General features: G+C 38.6%; 1 protein-coding gene across 2 annotated transcripts; it reads left to right on the top strand.

Moving 5' to 3' along the window:
• The first annotated feature begins 282 nt into the window (after positions 1-282).
• Positions 283-14,891, top strand: LOC144055533 (von Willebrand factor A domain-containing protein 7-like). 2 transcript variants are annotated; one of them, XM_077571560.1, is made up of 18 exons: positions 283-434; positions 879-1,110; positions 2,872-3,079; positions 3,501-3,586; positions 3,718-3,811; positions 5,231-5,359; positions 7,339-7,525; positions 7,628-7,798; positions 7,982-8,093; positions 8,220-8,336; positions 9,708-9,908; positions 9,990-10,125; positions 10,208-10,360; positions 10,439-10,531; positions 10,625-10,734; positions 12,215-12,367; positions 12,660-12,965; positions 14,220-14,891. In XM_077571560.1, exons 2-18 carry the CDS (start codon positions 916-918, stop codon positions 14,640-14,642), a joined length of 2,874 nt encoding a protein of 957 aa, XP_077427686.1. In that variant the 5' UTR covers positions 283-434; positions 879-915; the 3' UTR covers positions 14,643-14,891. The 2 variants fall into 2 exon arrangements, with proteins under 2 accessions (XP_077427686.1, XP_077427685.1); XM_077571559.1 differs by lacking the exon at positions 283-434 and adding an exon at positions 489-654.
• Positions 14,892-15,848: the final 957 nt, after the last annotated feature.

The raw sequence follows: 15,848 nt of genomic DNA, 5'->3' as shown, positions 1-15,848 counted from the left end.
GAATGTAAATATCCATCTTTAACATGCAGTAGGCTACTGTGGGCAAAGTCTTAGGCTACCACTAGATTTTTTTTTACAACAAACCTCTTTTACAGTACACATTGTTACATTGGAAATCATTGGACAGAAACGGGACATTTAGCGTTACTGTATTACTCAAAACCTGCAGAAACAATTTCAACAAAATTGTGAGGAGGGTTGATACATGAGACAAGGAGGAACAAAACCACCACAAAAAAAGAGAATCTGGATAAGGGTGTGGCTACAGGATTGTACTTCTTTTTCTTTTTTTACCATTTGAGCCACTATGTCAGTATGAAGTTCAATCTATTATGTCAACGGAAACATGAAACAAGATATTGGACAGGTTTAAGATTGATTTTTGCTTCTTGTTGAGGAGCATTCCGCTTGGATCACTTTAGCTGTTAGCTTTTGTGAGTATGCCATTGTTTTGACTTTGTTTCCCGTAGCCATATTGTTACGCTGTCTTCCACCATTTCTGGGCAAGGAGGGCACCCAATCAAACGCACACACACGTAGTGCGATAACAAAGCCACACACAACACACTATCTACCCTATGTGGAATGTTCTCGTACAGCGACTGAAACGTTCCAAATTCTGACTGAACTAATGGACGTGTAGAACATATTAAGGTGAGACTGCTTGCATTTTGGATACTGTGAAAACGGTTGTTTCCTATTTAAAAATAAGCATCAGTGTTTTATAAAAAATAATTCCAGTTAGAATCTCTTCCTATTGTTTTATGGGCTTCATAACATTAAGCAAATCCAATCAAATGCAGATAGGGGCATATTATCCTTAATAGAGCAGACTGCGACTTGACTTGAGAAAGTAACAGATTACATTGTGATTTCAGTTTCTTCTAATAATCCTCTTTCATCGTCATCATCTTCATGGGCACCAAGTGGTCATTCTTGCAGTTGGTGGCTGTGATCTTCATCTTCACTGGCCAAACGCAAAGCTTCAAACCACTCTTTGATGGGAACTCCATCTCGCACCGCGATATTACCGTAAGAGCAGTTCTCCGAAAGACAGCCGAGGTCTGCCGAGACATTGCTGCTGCAGAAGGATGGGACTTCAATCTGGCTGTAAGAATTTAGGCCTGATTTTCAGTGAGGTTACTGGCTTCTTCACAATCTTGAATAATCTAATAATATGCAATGTCAGGTATGATAGTGTCAGAAAAGTGTTATTATAACAATATGTTTATTATTTATAATTGGTGTTGTTTTGGTGTATTGTATCATAATTGGGGATGTTTATAGTTTTGCTACTTCATAAATAAAAGTAAATATAAAACTAGAGCTGCGAGCAGCTATAAAGGGCCCTCGCAACCCGGGCCACGTTGGGGTACTTGCACGTCGGGGTAAATATTAAATGAATTAAGGCACTATATTCTCCCGTGCACCACTTCGGGCTCCGTTTTCATGGATGGTGCACATGTGCTCAGGTGTATAAACTGGCACATCTTGATTTTTGTACAGGTGCAAGTCTCCTTTAGCGTGTTTGAGAATGTATTGGACCGTGCTGTGCCATGTTAGCACATTCCGCCGGACCAAGGGCGTTTTCAGTATTTTAGCTAAATTGACTGAGGTGCCAGCAGACAGATGTGTAGCAAATTCCATGTTCCAAACTGTGAATGCATTGAAGTGATTTTTAGCCTACAGTGTTTTTGTGCTCATTTTTCCTGAAAACATTTCCGCCCCTTATCTAGTGTTTTAAATATTAACTCCATGTGTATTGAAGTACACAATACAAAGTAATAACTGCTTATACTTATAGTTTCCAGATTCAAATTTGCAATATGTCATTGAAATCCATTTGAAAACTATAGCAGTCCTTAAATGTTGAAATACCTTAAATAGAAAATGCGTCGTTGCCAGTCAGGAGACTAATTAGAGTCATTTTGTTGGTGAGCGTCTGTGACCGTGTCATTGGGAGTGGCTACGTTTACATGGAATCAATATTTGGGTTAAGGTAAAAAATAAAGTAAAAAAAATCTAGTTTCTGAAACATTCGGAATAACCCCATTCTGCCTCTTCTACCTCACTCCATTTTTTTTTAAAGTCCTCTCTTAACTTACTGTACGGTGTCCTTGAGTGCCAAGAAAGGCGCCTGAATATAATGCATTATTATTATTATTATTAGGGGTGTTAAAAAAAAAAAGTTTTATATCGTGATATTACACTGCGCAATTCTCGATTCAATATGCGGGCGAATTGATGTTTAAACATCAATTTTTTATGGAAATATTCAACAAAACGTCTTACTTAGGGTTAGGGTTCATACTTTAAGCATGGAAGAATGTTATATTAATGGAACATTAAGCCTTAATATTTTATTTCAGTGCTGTCCAAACATGAAACAGACTGCAACCTGTTTGTTAAATACAGTGGCTCAGTTAAAAGCCTGACGTTTCAGATCAATAAATAAATACATTTTCATACAAATCTTACAGTGTACATGTAAAAGTTTACTGATTAGTATTTTCTAAGTTTGAGTTTTAAAAAAAAAATCACAATAATCAATTGATAGATTTGTATCGGGATAAATTTGAATAGAATCGTGACCTATGAATCACGATACGGATCAAATCGTCATGTACTATGCAATCCACACCCTTAATTATTATTATTATTAAAAAACAGATACATCAGTTAGCAATTAGCGACGTCGTGGGCGTAAACACAGCTGACTTGATACCCAGTCATTGGAAGCATCTCGTCTTATCGAGGCCAACGGTCTACATGGCGGAAGCTTCAACTGACTCGCAGGAGTCCCTGCAATAGATCAAAACGCGCATAGTTTCCATCAAATTCAATTCTGACCATCATTTCTTTTCCCTTCAGATTGATGACAGTCTAACAGCTCAACGAGTACACACGGCATGCTCCTCCTCAAGAGAATCAACTTCACTCCTGTCCAGTGTCTCTTTCCATGGTTCCATTGCCTATATATACTTGAACAATGCCAATGTGGATTTAGTGTACGCACTCAGTGACAAGCACCATTTTGATAGCGAGACCTTCCACAAAGGACGAGACTTGATCACACAAGGTACAGAACTTCCTGTTTTCTCTTAAAATCACTTTGTTATGTGTGTGTCTATTTCTATTGTCGATTGTTTTATTTTGTTTCTGCTGTTTATGTGCATGGTTCCGCCACTCACTCGTTTCCCATTCAAACAACCCAACATAACTTGTATATGATAACCGTTTTTGCAGGGATGCGGGGAAGTTGCCCTTTTGAACTCTGCCTGACAAGAAGTGGCAGAATAATGGAAGCAAATGAGAGCAATTCTGTTGGTCTTTGTTCCTCTTATTCCATTGTTTTTGTCCCATATGATTTATAATATTAATGTTGAAATATACAGTAAATTGGAAGTAAAAGATGCCACTAAAGCAGTAAAAAGAGTTACCGGTATGGAATTTGTGCATATTTTTTTTCATTCATTCTTCCGTTTGAATTGTACTGAAAGGTGTGTCTGCTGTGAAAGCCAATGTCAAACTGGCGAACTTCATCGCAGGGCGTTTAACACTTGGACAAATATGTCACACTCTGCAGGTGAGTTCAAAGATGGTTGAGCGCATTGATATTGTTGATTAGAATATAATCAATCATTTTGGAGGTAAGATGCAACCAACAGGCCATGTGAACTGTGTAAGCTACTGTTAATGACATTGTTTTTCTCCAAGGACTTTTACAGCCACAGCAACTGGGTGGAATTGAGGAACACGGATCCTTACAATACTCTGATCAAACCCGACCAACCTTTTCAGAGTCTGGCAGGTAGGATGCCAAATTTGATTTTGTAAATAGACATAGGGTTCTATTTTCGTAGGCAGACGCCCGTGCGCATGGCGTATAAATGGGCGCATTATCATTTTTCTGTCGGGGCAAGTCTAGTCTACCGTGTTTGGGACCATGTTGCGCCTCATTGGTTGTTCCGCCTTCGGTGCATCTGGCAATTTGTTTTTGTTTTTGTTTTGTCTGTGAATTTGATTGACACATCGTCTCTCTTGAGCCTCATTTCCACCGTCGGTATCTACTCTACTCGGCATTTAGCTCCGTCTCCACCAACAAGTCCACCTGGCTCTACTCGCTTTTTTTGGTACCTCCTTCTTTCCGGTTAGAAAAAAGTATCCCAGTTCCAAAACGTGATGTAATTATTTTAGAGGCCAATGATTGGTTCGTCAATGTGCAGCTGCGCAAACGACTATCCCGGGAAAACAGCTGCCATTAATGATGAAGAGAGGACAAAAATGGCTTCCAAACAGATTCATGCTTGGACTTTTGAGGAGGTGCAAACCTTTTTAATATTACTGAATGCAGTCTTCTGGTTGCTTCATTATTGATTTAATGTCTTCTGGCTGACATAAACAGCCACAAACCAAGCACCAGGTACAAAAAAACATCCAGTGCACGCTAGCTGCGGTCGCTTTAGCATGACAACACTGGCGAGGTGAGGAGGGGCACCCGGGTGGTGGGCGTGGCAGTGGAGGCTCACTGTTTTTTGGTGTAGAACCAAGTAGAGCAGAGTATAGTAGGGTAGAGACCGTTGGTGAAAACGAGGCTTTAGCGTTCTTGCGACCAGACCTGCCACGCCACTGGTGCATCTGGCAATTTGGTGAGAAAAAGTAGATTTGATTTTAGACTCTGCCCAGACTCTGTTTTGTGAAAATAAGGCCCAACATGTTCCTTAAAAACTGATTTAAAGCAACAATAAAGAACTTTCAGTTTATCTTGATTATGGCACCGCCATATGGGAAAAAGCGGTAATGTTATTCCTGAAGGAAGACCACATTTTCCATGAGGACATGCGCATTGCGTCGTTTTGGAGCTCACATCAGCGAGAGAAAGCCAGGCCAATGTTGATCCTTGACTGTCCTTTATACTGGCCCTGTCCTTTTTTCTTTTTTGTCTCCTATGACAAAACTTTTCAGTTGTTTTGCAACTTCTGCCAGGAAAGTAGTAATCGTGTGTCCACATTCAAATTGACTTTTGTCTTTAGTGCCAGTAAAAATGATACAGACCCCCTCAGGCCATGGCAAAGGTACCATTCAACTAGTTTTAAGTCAATGTTTCATCAGAAGAGTTAGGCAAATGTTTTATTAAGGTTGAAAAGTTCATTAGTGCTACTTTAAAGACATAACTGGGAATGTCTTTTAGCATGTGATTAGTCTGATCATTTTCTTAATTTGTGTGCAGGCCCAAATGTTCCCACATGTAGAAACTGTGCAGGACAGAACTGTAACAACAACATTTTACCTGACGTGCTGGAAAAAAAGCTTCTCACCTCTGGCTACTTCAATATTTTCTTTTCAAAAAAGCCGAAAGGTAAGCTCATGGTGTTGATTTTCTATGTTGACAGTGAAGGGGCTGAAATGTGAAACAACGCTGTGGTGATGACAAAAGTACTTAAAAATAAGTATTGCTATGTGTGGATTAAACAGGAAAGTGAGCAGTTAGAGTTAGTGACATTAGGGGAGAGGTCATTTACAATGTGGGATCAAGAGCTAGAATGTGCTAGCAAGAACTGTGCTAGCAAGTAGCGACCCCAGTAGAGCTGCATCACCAGAGGATTTTCTTTTTTCTTTTTTGCTTTGGTGTTGTTATTGCTATTTTCACATTTCTATATTTTTGCATTTTCTTCCCATAGGCCCACGTGTTTATTGTTTTCTTTTACATAATACGGTGCAACCTCTGAGTTTGAACGTTTCGGAACTCGTACAATTCGAATTTCAACCAAAAAAAACTGAGTAAAAAATGCCTCAGAGTTTGAACTCATTTTCGGAGTTCGAACACCCAAGCAAAGCAAGCTAAGTAGAAAGTACCTTGAAAACAGGTAGCCGAGTGAAGCCGAATGCTCACGTTGCGGTAGTTGAAACGATGCACTGCTCATTTCCAGCCAGATCGTGAATACTTCCGGAGGTGCTCCATACTCGCAAGTGCATTTTGATTTTTCCACGACAATTTTCTTCGCCATGGGCCCAAAAGAAAGACAACAGTGCCAGTGGCAGCAAAGAAAAACATACGGTGCTACGAACCACAGTGGAATTAGGAAGGAGATTATTGCGCAGTTGTAATTACCGTGACTACTTCTGTAAATACTGGCACAAGGACCCCCCTTAGCTGTTCAACAACGTGCCTGATGTTAAACAACGCACGCAAGGACCGCTTAGTAGTCTAACAATATGCCCAATGTAAGATACATTAACTCAAACTGAACTAAAGCTAGCATTAACATAGCATTTATCATCCAATGATGCCATCACACCACAACAAAAAAGGTAAGATATTTTTTATTGTTTAAATACTGTACTGTACTGTAAATGTAAAATAACATAAATAGAAATTAAAATAGGAATGTTCTGTTTTTGGAGCTTGGGAACGGATTATATGCATTTACATTATTTGCTATAGGAAAGAAATGTTTCGGAGGTTGAACAATTCGGACTAACGAATTATGGTCAAACTCTGAGATACCACTGTAGGCAACTTTATTTTCATAATTGGTTTATATCTAACATCTTTAAATTGTTAGGTTTACATTTTTATTATTTGCACTGTTGCAGTGGTTCTCAATCTTTTTACACAAAGTAGCACCTAAATGACGTAACTAATTTCCGCTTTTAACTTTCTACGTTCAATAAAAGACAATATATTTATTAGTCATTATGTACTAAAAAAAATCTTAGCTTTCCCAGTACCACCATAATGACCAAGATTAAAATAGAGTAACGTTGTAGGGGTATATGTTAATCAAAAACAACGCAGAGGTTTTAATTCTAAAAATTGTACCTTTATTTATTATTGTGGGCAACTGTGACATCACTCACAGTTTAAATATTTACACTGCATTCAAAATTCATCCATCCATTATTTGTCACACTTCTCCTCACAAGGACCCAATCCGAGCTGTCTTTGTCGAGAGGCAGGGTACAACCCAAACCGGTCTCCCGCCAGCCAGTCAAACAATCATTCACACCCACATTCACACCTAATTTAAGAGTCTTCAATTAACCTACCATGCATGCTTTTGGAATATGGGAGCAAACTGGAGTACCCAGAGAAAATCTACCCAAATAGTGGAAAAAAAATATATATATATATACATGTATTTTAAATTATTCAATTAAAATGCGTTGCAAAAAATGTGCTGTGTAATATGTTTGATTGAAATCTCACTGGCAGTTGGCCTACTATATTGCTAAAGTGATGAGTTGATATCACTATTACATAGTAAATTGAAATTAGCTATGAGACTAAATGTCATTATTATTTCACTATCATCTCAATTTGACTTGTGTTTCAAGGTAAATGCAGCCATGGAGGTTTTTTAGACCGAACGAGCAAACGGGAGCCAGTAGGGGGCATTAATAAGGATGACAACGAATCCAGTCATGGCTCACTTCATAATCAAGCGGCCAATTTGGCTGTGATTGCTACTATGGAACTTCTGGAAGACATCAGAAGAGCTGTAGGAGACAAAGACTTCCTCCGGTAAGATCTTCCAAAGAAATGGTTGCGTCCAAGATTAAGTGATGACACTGATCAGGATGAAGGCAATGAGAACTATCGGTTGTCTTGCTCGCATTCCTGCAGACTGATGGGTCTCTCCCAGGCCTCTGCGCTGTGTTTTGTCATCGACACAACAGGCAGTATGAGTGACGACGTAGCTCAAGCTAAGACAGTTGCATTTAACATCATCGACAGCAAGAGAGGAACACCGCAGGAGCCTGCAGCCTACATACTGGTTCCTTTCAACGATCCAGGGATGCAGTGTTTTGGGTAGAATGGCATGGATTAAGGGCATTTCAATTAATTTTATGAAGAATATTGATCTGCTGAATCAGTAAATTGAGTTACAGTATGAAGTTGGTCACGGAACAAAGTAGACTGACAATACAACACAGTATAATACAGCCTACTTGAAGAGAATGTTATTACTTTGTCAGGTTTTGGACCTCTGCTAACAACAACAGACGCAGACACATTCAAAGAAAGGATCAACGACCTGACTGCCAGTGGTGGAGGTGACGGCCCAGAGCTGAGCTTGTCTGGACTGCAGGTGTTTACTGTTGATTAACTACAGTGATGAATTTTAACCACAAAGTACTTTTCATTCAAGTCCGGTGAAATTTGAACTGAAATTCTGACGTTGTCATGTCCTTTTTTTGTTTGTTTTGCCTTACAGCTTGCCCTTACCGCAGCTCCACCTTTATCTGAGATATTTGTCTTCACTGATGTCTCTGCAAAAGATGCACACTTGAAAAGCACCATTACTGCCCTTATTGAGAGCACAAAGTCTGTCGTGAGTTTTTCACCCTTCTTGCTCCCAAACTGTCAAACTGATTCTAGCATCGCACCATGTATATATATATATATATATATATTAGGGGTGTCAGGCAATTAAATTTTTTAATCGGAATCAATCGCAAATTTTATATCTGTTCTAAATGTAAAATAAAAAAAATATTAAAATGTTCATACTCTTGTTAACATAAAAGTGTATTGTGTATTGTGTTAAACTAATAGAAATATGGCTGCATCTTTTAGTCATTGATTCGGTAATTTCATAATTCATAGAATTGAGTTAAAAAGATGTACAGTACTGTGAAAAAGGTCATTTTTCTGCCACTACGCTGCAAAAGGGAGTGTAGAAAATTTAAGAAAAAAATATAGTAAAATAAGAAAATTATTACTTCAAATAAGCAAAGTTATCTGCCTATAGAACAAGAATTTTTTACTTAAATTTACCTATAAGATTTTGAAAAATGGGAAAATAATACTAGGCCCATATCAACCACTGCGGTCTTGAAAATAGTATTTTCAGACTAAAAACAAGTAATGTCGACTTTTTTCAAGCTTTAATAAATAGAACTATTTTTTTTAAACACATGAGTTTGTTTTTTTGCGTGGATAACTTAGTCTGAGTGTCAAGCAGGGAGGTAACAGGTCCCATTTTCTTTGTCATGACCTAGCTAGGACCTAGCTAGGAACCCACAACCTTCAAATCTGAGGGTAGGCACTCTACCACTAGACCACTGACCTAGTACTGAAAGAAGTAAAAATGAGTTTAGTAAAAATAACGAAATAAACCATATTGCACTCATCTGTTTACATATGGGTGTTTTTTCCCATTTTTCTTATTACTAGATTATGCAAAATCTTAAAATAAGAAAACTCATGAAACCCCAGTTCAGGACCTTTGATGTTGGTTAGTTGTCATCTTAAAATGTGGGAAATGCTTGTTTTAATCCTCACAGTATTTAAAACTGGCAGTTAACACTCAATGCCAAGACTGCTTGATCAAATAAGATAATTAAGTAATAAGTATCTTAAAATAAGCACAATGAACTTGCCTGACAATTTCATTTTAGGTAAAAATAACTTGTCAAATCAAAATAAGCAAATTTAGGTTACATTTAAGAAGTTATATAAGATTTTAGCTTTTGTAGTGTAGATGGTATAATTGCATTTGTAAGACGTTGGTGACAGCTCAGTGCATTTTTCTTTTTATATTAAGAGCTATCTAATCTTTAACATGGAGTAACTTGTAAAATTCTGTATATTTTTAAAATTGTAAAATACAACTTGGCCCCAGCCTCCACAAATATATGCACTATTATCATATTCATTACTGCTAAATGTTGACGTGTGCGGGTTGTTGTTGTTTTTTTAGGTGACTTTCCTGCTGACAGATGTCCTACCAAGTCGTCGCAAGAGAAGCCTTAAAGGTGTGTTGTCTAAAGTGGTGAGCCAAAATGATGCTCAGCTCTACCACGACCTTGCACTGACTTCTGGAGGTCAGGTCATTGAGGTCAGCAAGTCAGATCTTGCTCTGGCTATAAGTCTTATAGAGGATTCCTCAGCCACTGCAATGGTAATTTAAAAACAGGGGGACGAACACATAAATATAGCACGGGGTTCGAATACATATGAAGTATGCAAATATCTCTTTCAGGTGACCGTTTTTCAAGGAGTGAGGAAACCTGGAAGGCCTGCTCAATTTATGTTTGATGTTGATGGCTCACTAACAAACATAACTATCTACATCGCAGGGACTTCATCGCTCACCTTTGACCTCATCAGCTCTACGGGTATCATTTATACTTAACATCAGGCATGAAAGCAGCAGCTGTTTGTACATACAGAACATCCCGTCCCATTCCACCCTTGCAGGTGTATCTCAGAGCTCCAGTGAGTCCCATGGCCCCCTAGCTTCTCTGATCTTGGCAGGTAACCTACGACGACTGAAGCTCAACAATGCCAATGAAACAGGATTGTGGGGAATAAGTGTAGATTCTTATGACCCCTACTCAGTTAAGGTCACAGGTCAGTAGTAGAGTGGCATATAAATAAATGGTCTAATAAATGTCTTGAGATGACCATTGTAAATATTTGTTTTACCAGGTCAAAGTCCTGTTAACTTCATCTACAACCTTGTGGAAGCCCATGAAGGACTCCATGCAGATTTCTTTCTGAAGGAAGGACGTCCTCTTTCAGGTCAAATAAGAATTATATCAGCCCACCATGTCACGTCTTACATTTTATTCATGTGGCAAAATTGGTACTTGTCTCGCTTGTGCAAACTTTCAGGAGGTAATGCCACCATCCTGGTCACAGTGACAGGAAGTGACAGCGTAAATGTCACAGAGGTCACACTGTGTGACAGCTCAAGTCCAGCGAAGGTCAACGGAACATTGCAGGCATGTTTATAATCAGTATTCTTACCAAACAACAAATCCAATACAGGCATTGCCTAGAGAATAAACCACTGCTCAACTCAAAACAAATGTGGCAGAGTTATTGGGTTGCTATGGTTCTGATTAAAACAAAAACTAGCATTCAAAGACATAATGTTTATTATTACATTACAGACACACCTTGGCCTCACAGAGTTTAAATTATCATTGACAGAAGGAGTGTCGTTGGAGTTGTGCCTGACAGAGTGACAATTTGGTGGCAGAAAGTTAAAGTTATACTCAGCAGTAAAAAGTTTTTTTTGGGCCTGAATTAATTTGATAACTTCATTATATTTCATGTACAATTAATACCTTTAAAAACACATTTTTCCACTTGTTGTCGACTAAAGATGACGTCACCTGTGCTGAGGAAATAGGTGACGACCAATCACGGCTCACCTGTTTTCCGGGTTTCAGCACGGGTGATGTCATCTTCAGTCGACAGCAAGTGGCAAAATTTGTTTTTAAGGTATTAAATGTTCATGGAAAATTATCACACAAGTTATCACATTCAAAGTGCATTGTGCTGTTTTATAAAGGTAACAGTAAAGCTTTTTCCACATCATGCATGCTTCACCGATGCTCAGATGAGAACAAAGAGCCCTGACTGTTTTACTCTGACTGCACCTATCAGCTTTTATAGTAGAGTGTGCGGACCCTCACACATGTCTTTGTTTTTCAACTGTGGCTGTCGCTTTAAGATCGTGCACGTACTCGCACGCGCACCATGAACGAGTTTGACACAGATGCTGCAGTTACGCTTTGGGCCAGAGGTGGCAGTTGCGAGAGAAAAAGTGCGCAAAGATCCTTTGATTATAGACCAAATATTATCATCCTACTGTTGAAAATGGCTCAATGAGTCCCTCTAAACGTACACCTGCTCAGACCATGTCCAAGTGCCAGCGCAGGGTAGACTGCAGGTCTATCGAGATTTGGTGAATTTGATTGTGGGGTAGATAGTGAGCTCTGCAAACCTGTGTGAGGGTTTTCAGACCTATGGTCTCCAATATCCCACTTCATGGAGCAGATGTTTTGGACCCTCATATGCCTGTTCCGCCATGTCAAGACGATCAGTGCGCGACAAGCATGTAGCATTTCAATAGCTGTTTTGATTGGCCATGATTGAAGTCAGCTGAGATCACTCCCACAACGGTGTTTGCGAATTACCAACACCGGGTCTAACCAACCTCTGGCACAGAATAACGTCAGGTACCACACAGGATTTTGAATGTTAACTGAAAGGATGCACACAATTATTGGTATCTTATTAGTCACGCCTACTGTCTCTGATTCGTTGCTGCATTTTATCGGTACCCGACAAGTAGCTCTCAGTGTCTAGAAGGTTGGTGACGGATGGATGGATGTGATGGATGGATGGATCGATCACAGGTTGATTTGCTATCCCGTAAAATAAAATAAATTGACCTTGTCCCATCCTCCACAGTCATTAGGAGGTTCCAACTTCTTGGTGACATTCATTGAGCCTCCAAGAGGTGATTTTGTTGTTCGACTGAGAGGAGAAGACAGCAGCTCAACTCCAAACAGGTTCCAGAGGCAGGCCTCCACTCACATTAAGACTTCCAGCATCTCAGTGATTGTGAGAACAAACACCTTCAGATCTCTACTAAAGCATTTCACTTACGTCACACCTCAGAGGTCATCATAAATGACGGTCATCTTTGGCCTGTGCATCATTAAGCTGTAATGGCCCAAACCGCTTTAGTATTTATTCAAAATGTGTCCTCACAGCTGAGACCAACTCTTCAAGTGGTCTACTTGGTGGATTTGGATGATTGCATTTGCACTCGACTAACGAAACGTGCCTTGAGTGAAATTGCAGCACTCAACCATGTTTGAACAGACTCTAAATGACTTTTCCACTCTTCTAGGCTCAAGCCAACAGCACCAACATAGAGCCGGGCTCCACCATCACCATCCCTTTCACTGTCACCACAATTGACAGTGGAATTGGGACATTCATGGTGCGTGCTACCAATGACCACGGCTATAACTCCACGTCGCCCACCTCTGTCAACATACAAACACATAGTGGAGGAAAAGCCAACAGCACCGTGACCCTAACTGCTCCTGACAGTGCAGCATCAGGAACAGACGTGGCGCTCACAATTGAGGTGGAAGATGCAGCTGCCACCGATATCAACTATGTTGTACTTAGGGTTTCAGTTACTGCTAAGGTAAGAGAATGGCAATGAAGGTGAGTTTGATAAACCGTGGTCTTTTTCAACATCAGCTCTCATTAATATCAATCTGGCTACAGATAAATCATTCCCAAGTCCCATGCTGTCATGAATCCTAGGGAAGCCCTTTAATTGGATAACACATGGGGTCAGACTAGTGCAAAAACTGGATTTTAAACAGAGATATATAAACTTTTCTTTTTTTTTTAACTTAGCTTTAACAGTGAGACAATAAATCTGCAAATGCAGGTTTGATACTCCCAAGATACACCATCATTAGGGTCAAAGGCAAATTATAGTGCATGCAACCCCAAACTTGATTCTGGTGTGTCCTTAATATTTTTAGTGCGCTTGTGCACCAGTAGGAAATAATAAGGGTTAATAACAATACTGTACTGTACATTGATTGTATATATATATATATATATATATATATATATATATATATATATATATATATATATATATATATATATATATATATATATATATATATATATATATATGTTTTACCTATTTATTTTTTGGATACAATATTCTTTAATTGAATTAATGATTTCAAAATAATATTAAAAAAATGTTACAGTCCAAATATTTAAGTTGTCAGAAAAGGAAAAACAAAAGGTAGATGCAAATGTTTGAAAAATGACAGTAAAATGTTGAAATTATGACCATAAAATGTCCAAAAAGGATGAGGAAAAGCAGAAAATTAACATAAATGTCCATGAAATTGCCAGAAATGTCAGAGAATTAATTAAAAAAAGGCTGAAAAGAAAATGTTAAAGGTATAAAATGTCCAAATACAAAAGAAATCCTGAAAATTGTCAATAAAAGTGCCAAAAATGTCAGAAAATTGATAGCAAAAAGCACAAGAAGCAAAAAATATATAAATAAACATAAAAATGTCCCCCAAAAAAGGGGGGGGGGAGGCAGAAAATTGACATTATATAAAATTGCCAAAAATGACAGAAATTTGACAGAAAGGCAGGAAAGTCTAAAAATCATAAAAAATGAATTATGAAAAATTAACATACATTAGACTAACACTAACACACTGTTTCCTTCATCACAATGTTCAAATGTTTTGTGGCTACAGACAGAATTTTTGTTATTTTTTTAGCCTTAAATGGCTCTTTTGACAGTAAAGGTTGCTGACCCGTAATATATAGGCTAACATATTATAACTTTTCCCCAGCAATATTAATGTCTGATCCAGATATACTTTATAACTGATCTGCTTTCTGTCTCCAGGTAACTGATGTTAGCAGACCAGTGTGCCAAGAAGTCAGTACAACCACCAACTGTTCATCTTCATTACTCTGTGACTCCTCCCGGTGGGAATTTGTGGCCAACATGACCGACGGTGTTAATGGGACGGGTATTGATAGCATCGTCATCCGTGAAGGGAACGGGACCCTCAGCACGACCAAAGTGGTCGGGCCAGGAGGCGAGAGCATCACTGTGGTCTCCTACCAGGCCTCCTGCTGTGCAGACAGAGTGGAGCTGTCTGTTGTGGACAATGTGGGAAATGTCGGAATTTGCGTAGGCCAGGTGAGACAGCCCACCACAGTTGCACTTGTGACTACAGAGGATGTGACCTTGAATGCTGCGTCCAGCGGAAGCACATCATATTGTCTCTGGATAACTGTTATAGCACTCTACTCTTACTATTGAAAGAATGTTCATATGATATTATCGGCTACTTTGAGAATTTATACATTCTAATTAATTGCTTTTGTTATGAACAAAGCTAATTTTACTGATAAGTCTTTGTAGTCCATTAGTATAATTATTACCATACAATTGTGTTGCTAATTTTTCTTTATATGGTACATTCAAGTAATAAGTACACCTGTGCAATCTACTGTAATGAAATGTATCCAAAAAATAATAATCCTGAGAATAAAAATATGCTTTGTCATGCTCTGTTTACCACCAATCAGTGTTGAAAAGGATGAATCGTATCTAGCAGTGGGGTCAAGATGACGCAACGTAGCTTAGCATAACATAACCTACGATAAATTATTGCCTTGTCCTTGTTCAGAGTTGCTGTTAGAGTGTCACTTTTAAGACGTCTTAGAATTTTTATGGATATGGGCTCACAAAATTAACAACCTAATCACTTGTGCAAGTTGCAAAATTGCTTGTATCCTGTTTAATAAGAAGAAACTCGTCTTGCTAGGTTAGTTCACAATGCGCAATTTTAATAAAAAATGCCATATGAAAACCACACCCGCTATGCTGTTTGAATGACAGACAGCACTGGGCTCGTGGAACACAGAACGGGGAGGCGGAAAGACACAGGAAATTACTGTAACATAAGTATTATGAGGAAAAACTAATGTAAACACCGTTTTACAATTCATTTCTCTCTGTAGTATATGCACGTTCATCATTTAAAGAATGTGGAAATCAACAGGTGCCCTGTGATTTCACAGGGAAATATGCCTATCAGAAAGTCAAGTTACGATAGCAGCTCACCCCCGCAACCCGGATAAGGATTAGCAGTCCAGCATTAAAAAAAAATAATAAATCCAGGTTAAACTGATTCTGATTTCAAAATCCCATTTTCTTGATCCATGGCGCAGGATTTTCTATCCCGGTATTTTAAAACTTTGCTGAATTGGTCAGAATAATCCCGATCCCGCCCTTTAATAGGCTTTGATAAATCAATATAGCAAAAATGCAAAAGGAGCAGCCATTTTTCCGTCCAATGAGAATGACATCACAGTTGCTCAGGGCAAACACAATATTAATCTGAATGCTGTGTTTAGACTAGTGGAGGCACATACAACATATTATTTTGGTTGACTTCCCTTTAAAGTTTTGTTGCTATTAAATTTTGAGTTGAAGCAATTTATTTCATTATTTGTATTTTTT

The sequence above is a fragment of the Vanacampus margaritifer genome, chromosome 7, assembly GCF_051991255.1.
Source record: "Vanacampus margaritifer isolate UIUO_Vmar chromosome 7, RoL_Vmar_1.0, whole genome shotgun sequence".
NCBI lineage: Eukaryota > Metazoa > Chordata > Actinopteri > Syngnathiformes > Syngnathidae > Vanacampus > Vanacampus margaritifer.
Note: the sequence above shows the minus strand (reverse complement) of the source record. Positions and strands in the feature narration are given on the sequence as shown.

Bases quoted from the DNA above. Each gene is read 5' to 3' on its own strand.
- LOC144055533 (XM_077571560.1), top strand. From the start codon at position 916: ATGGGCACCAAGTGGTCATTCTTGCAGTTGGTGGCTGTGATCTTCATC. The intron at 7,526-7,627 runs GTAAGATCTTCC...GCATTCCTGCAG, and splicing joins GGAGACAAAGACTTCCTCCG to ACTGATGGGTCTCTCCCAGG. The intron at 8,337-9,707 runs GTGAGTTTTTCA...TTGTTTTTTTAG, and splicing joins TTGAGAGCACAAAGTCTGTC to GTGACTTTCCTGCTGACAGA.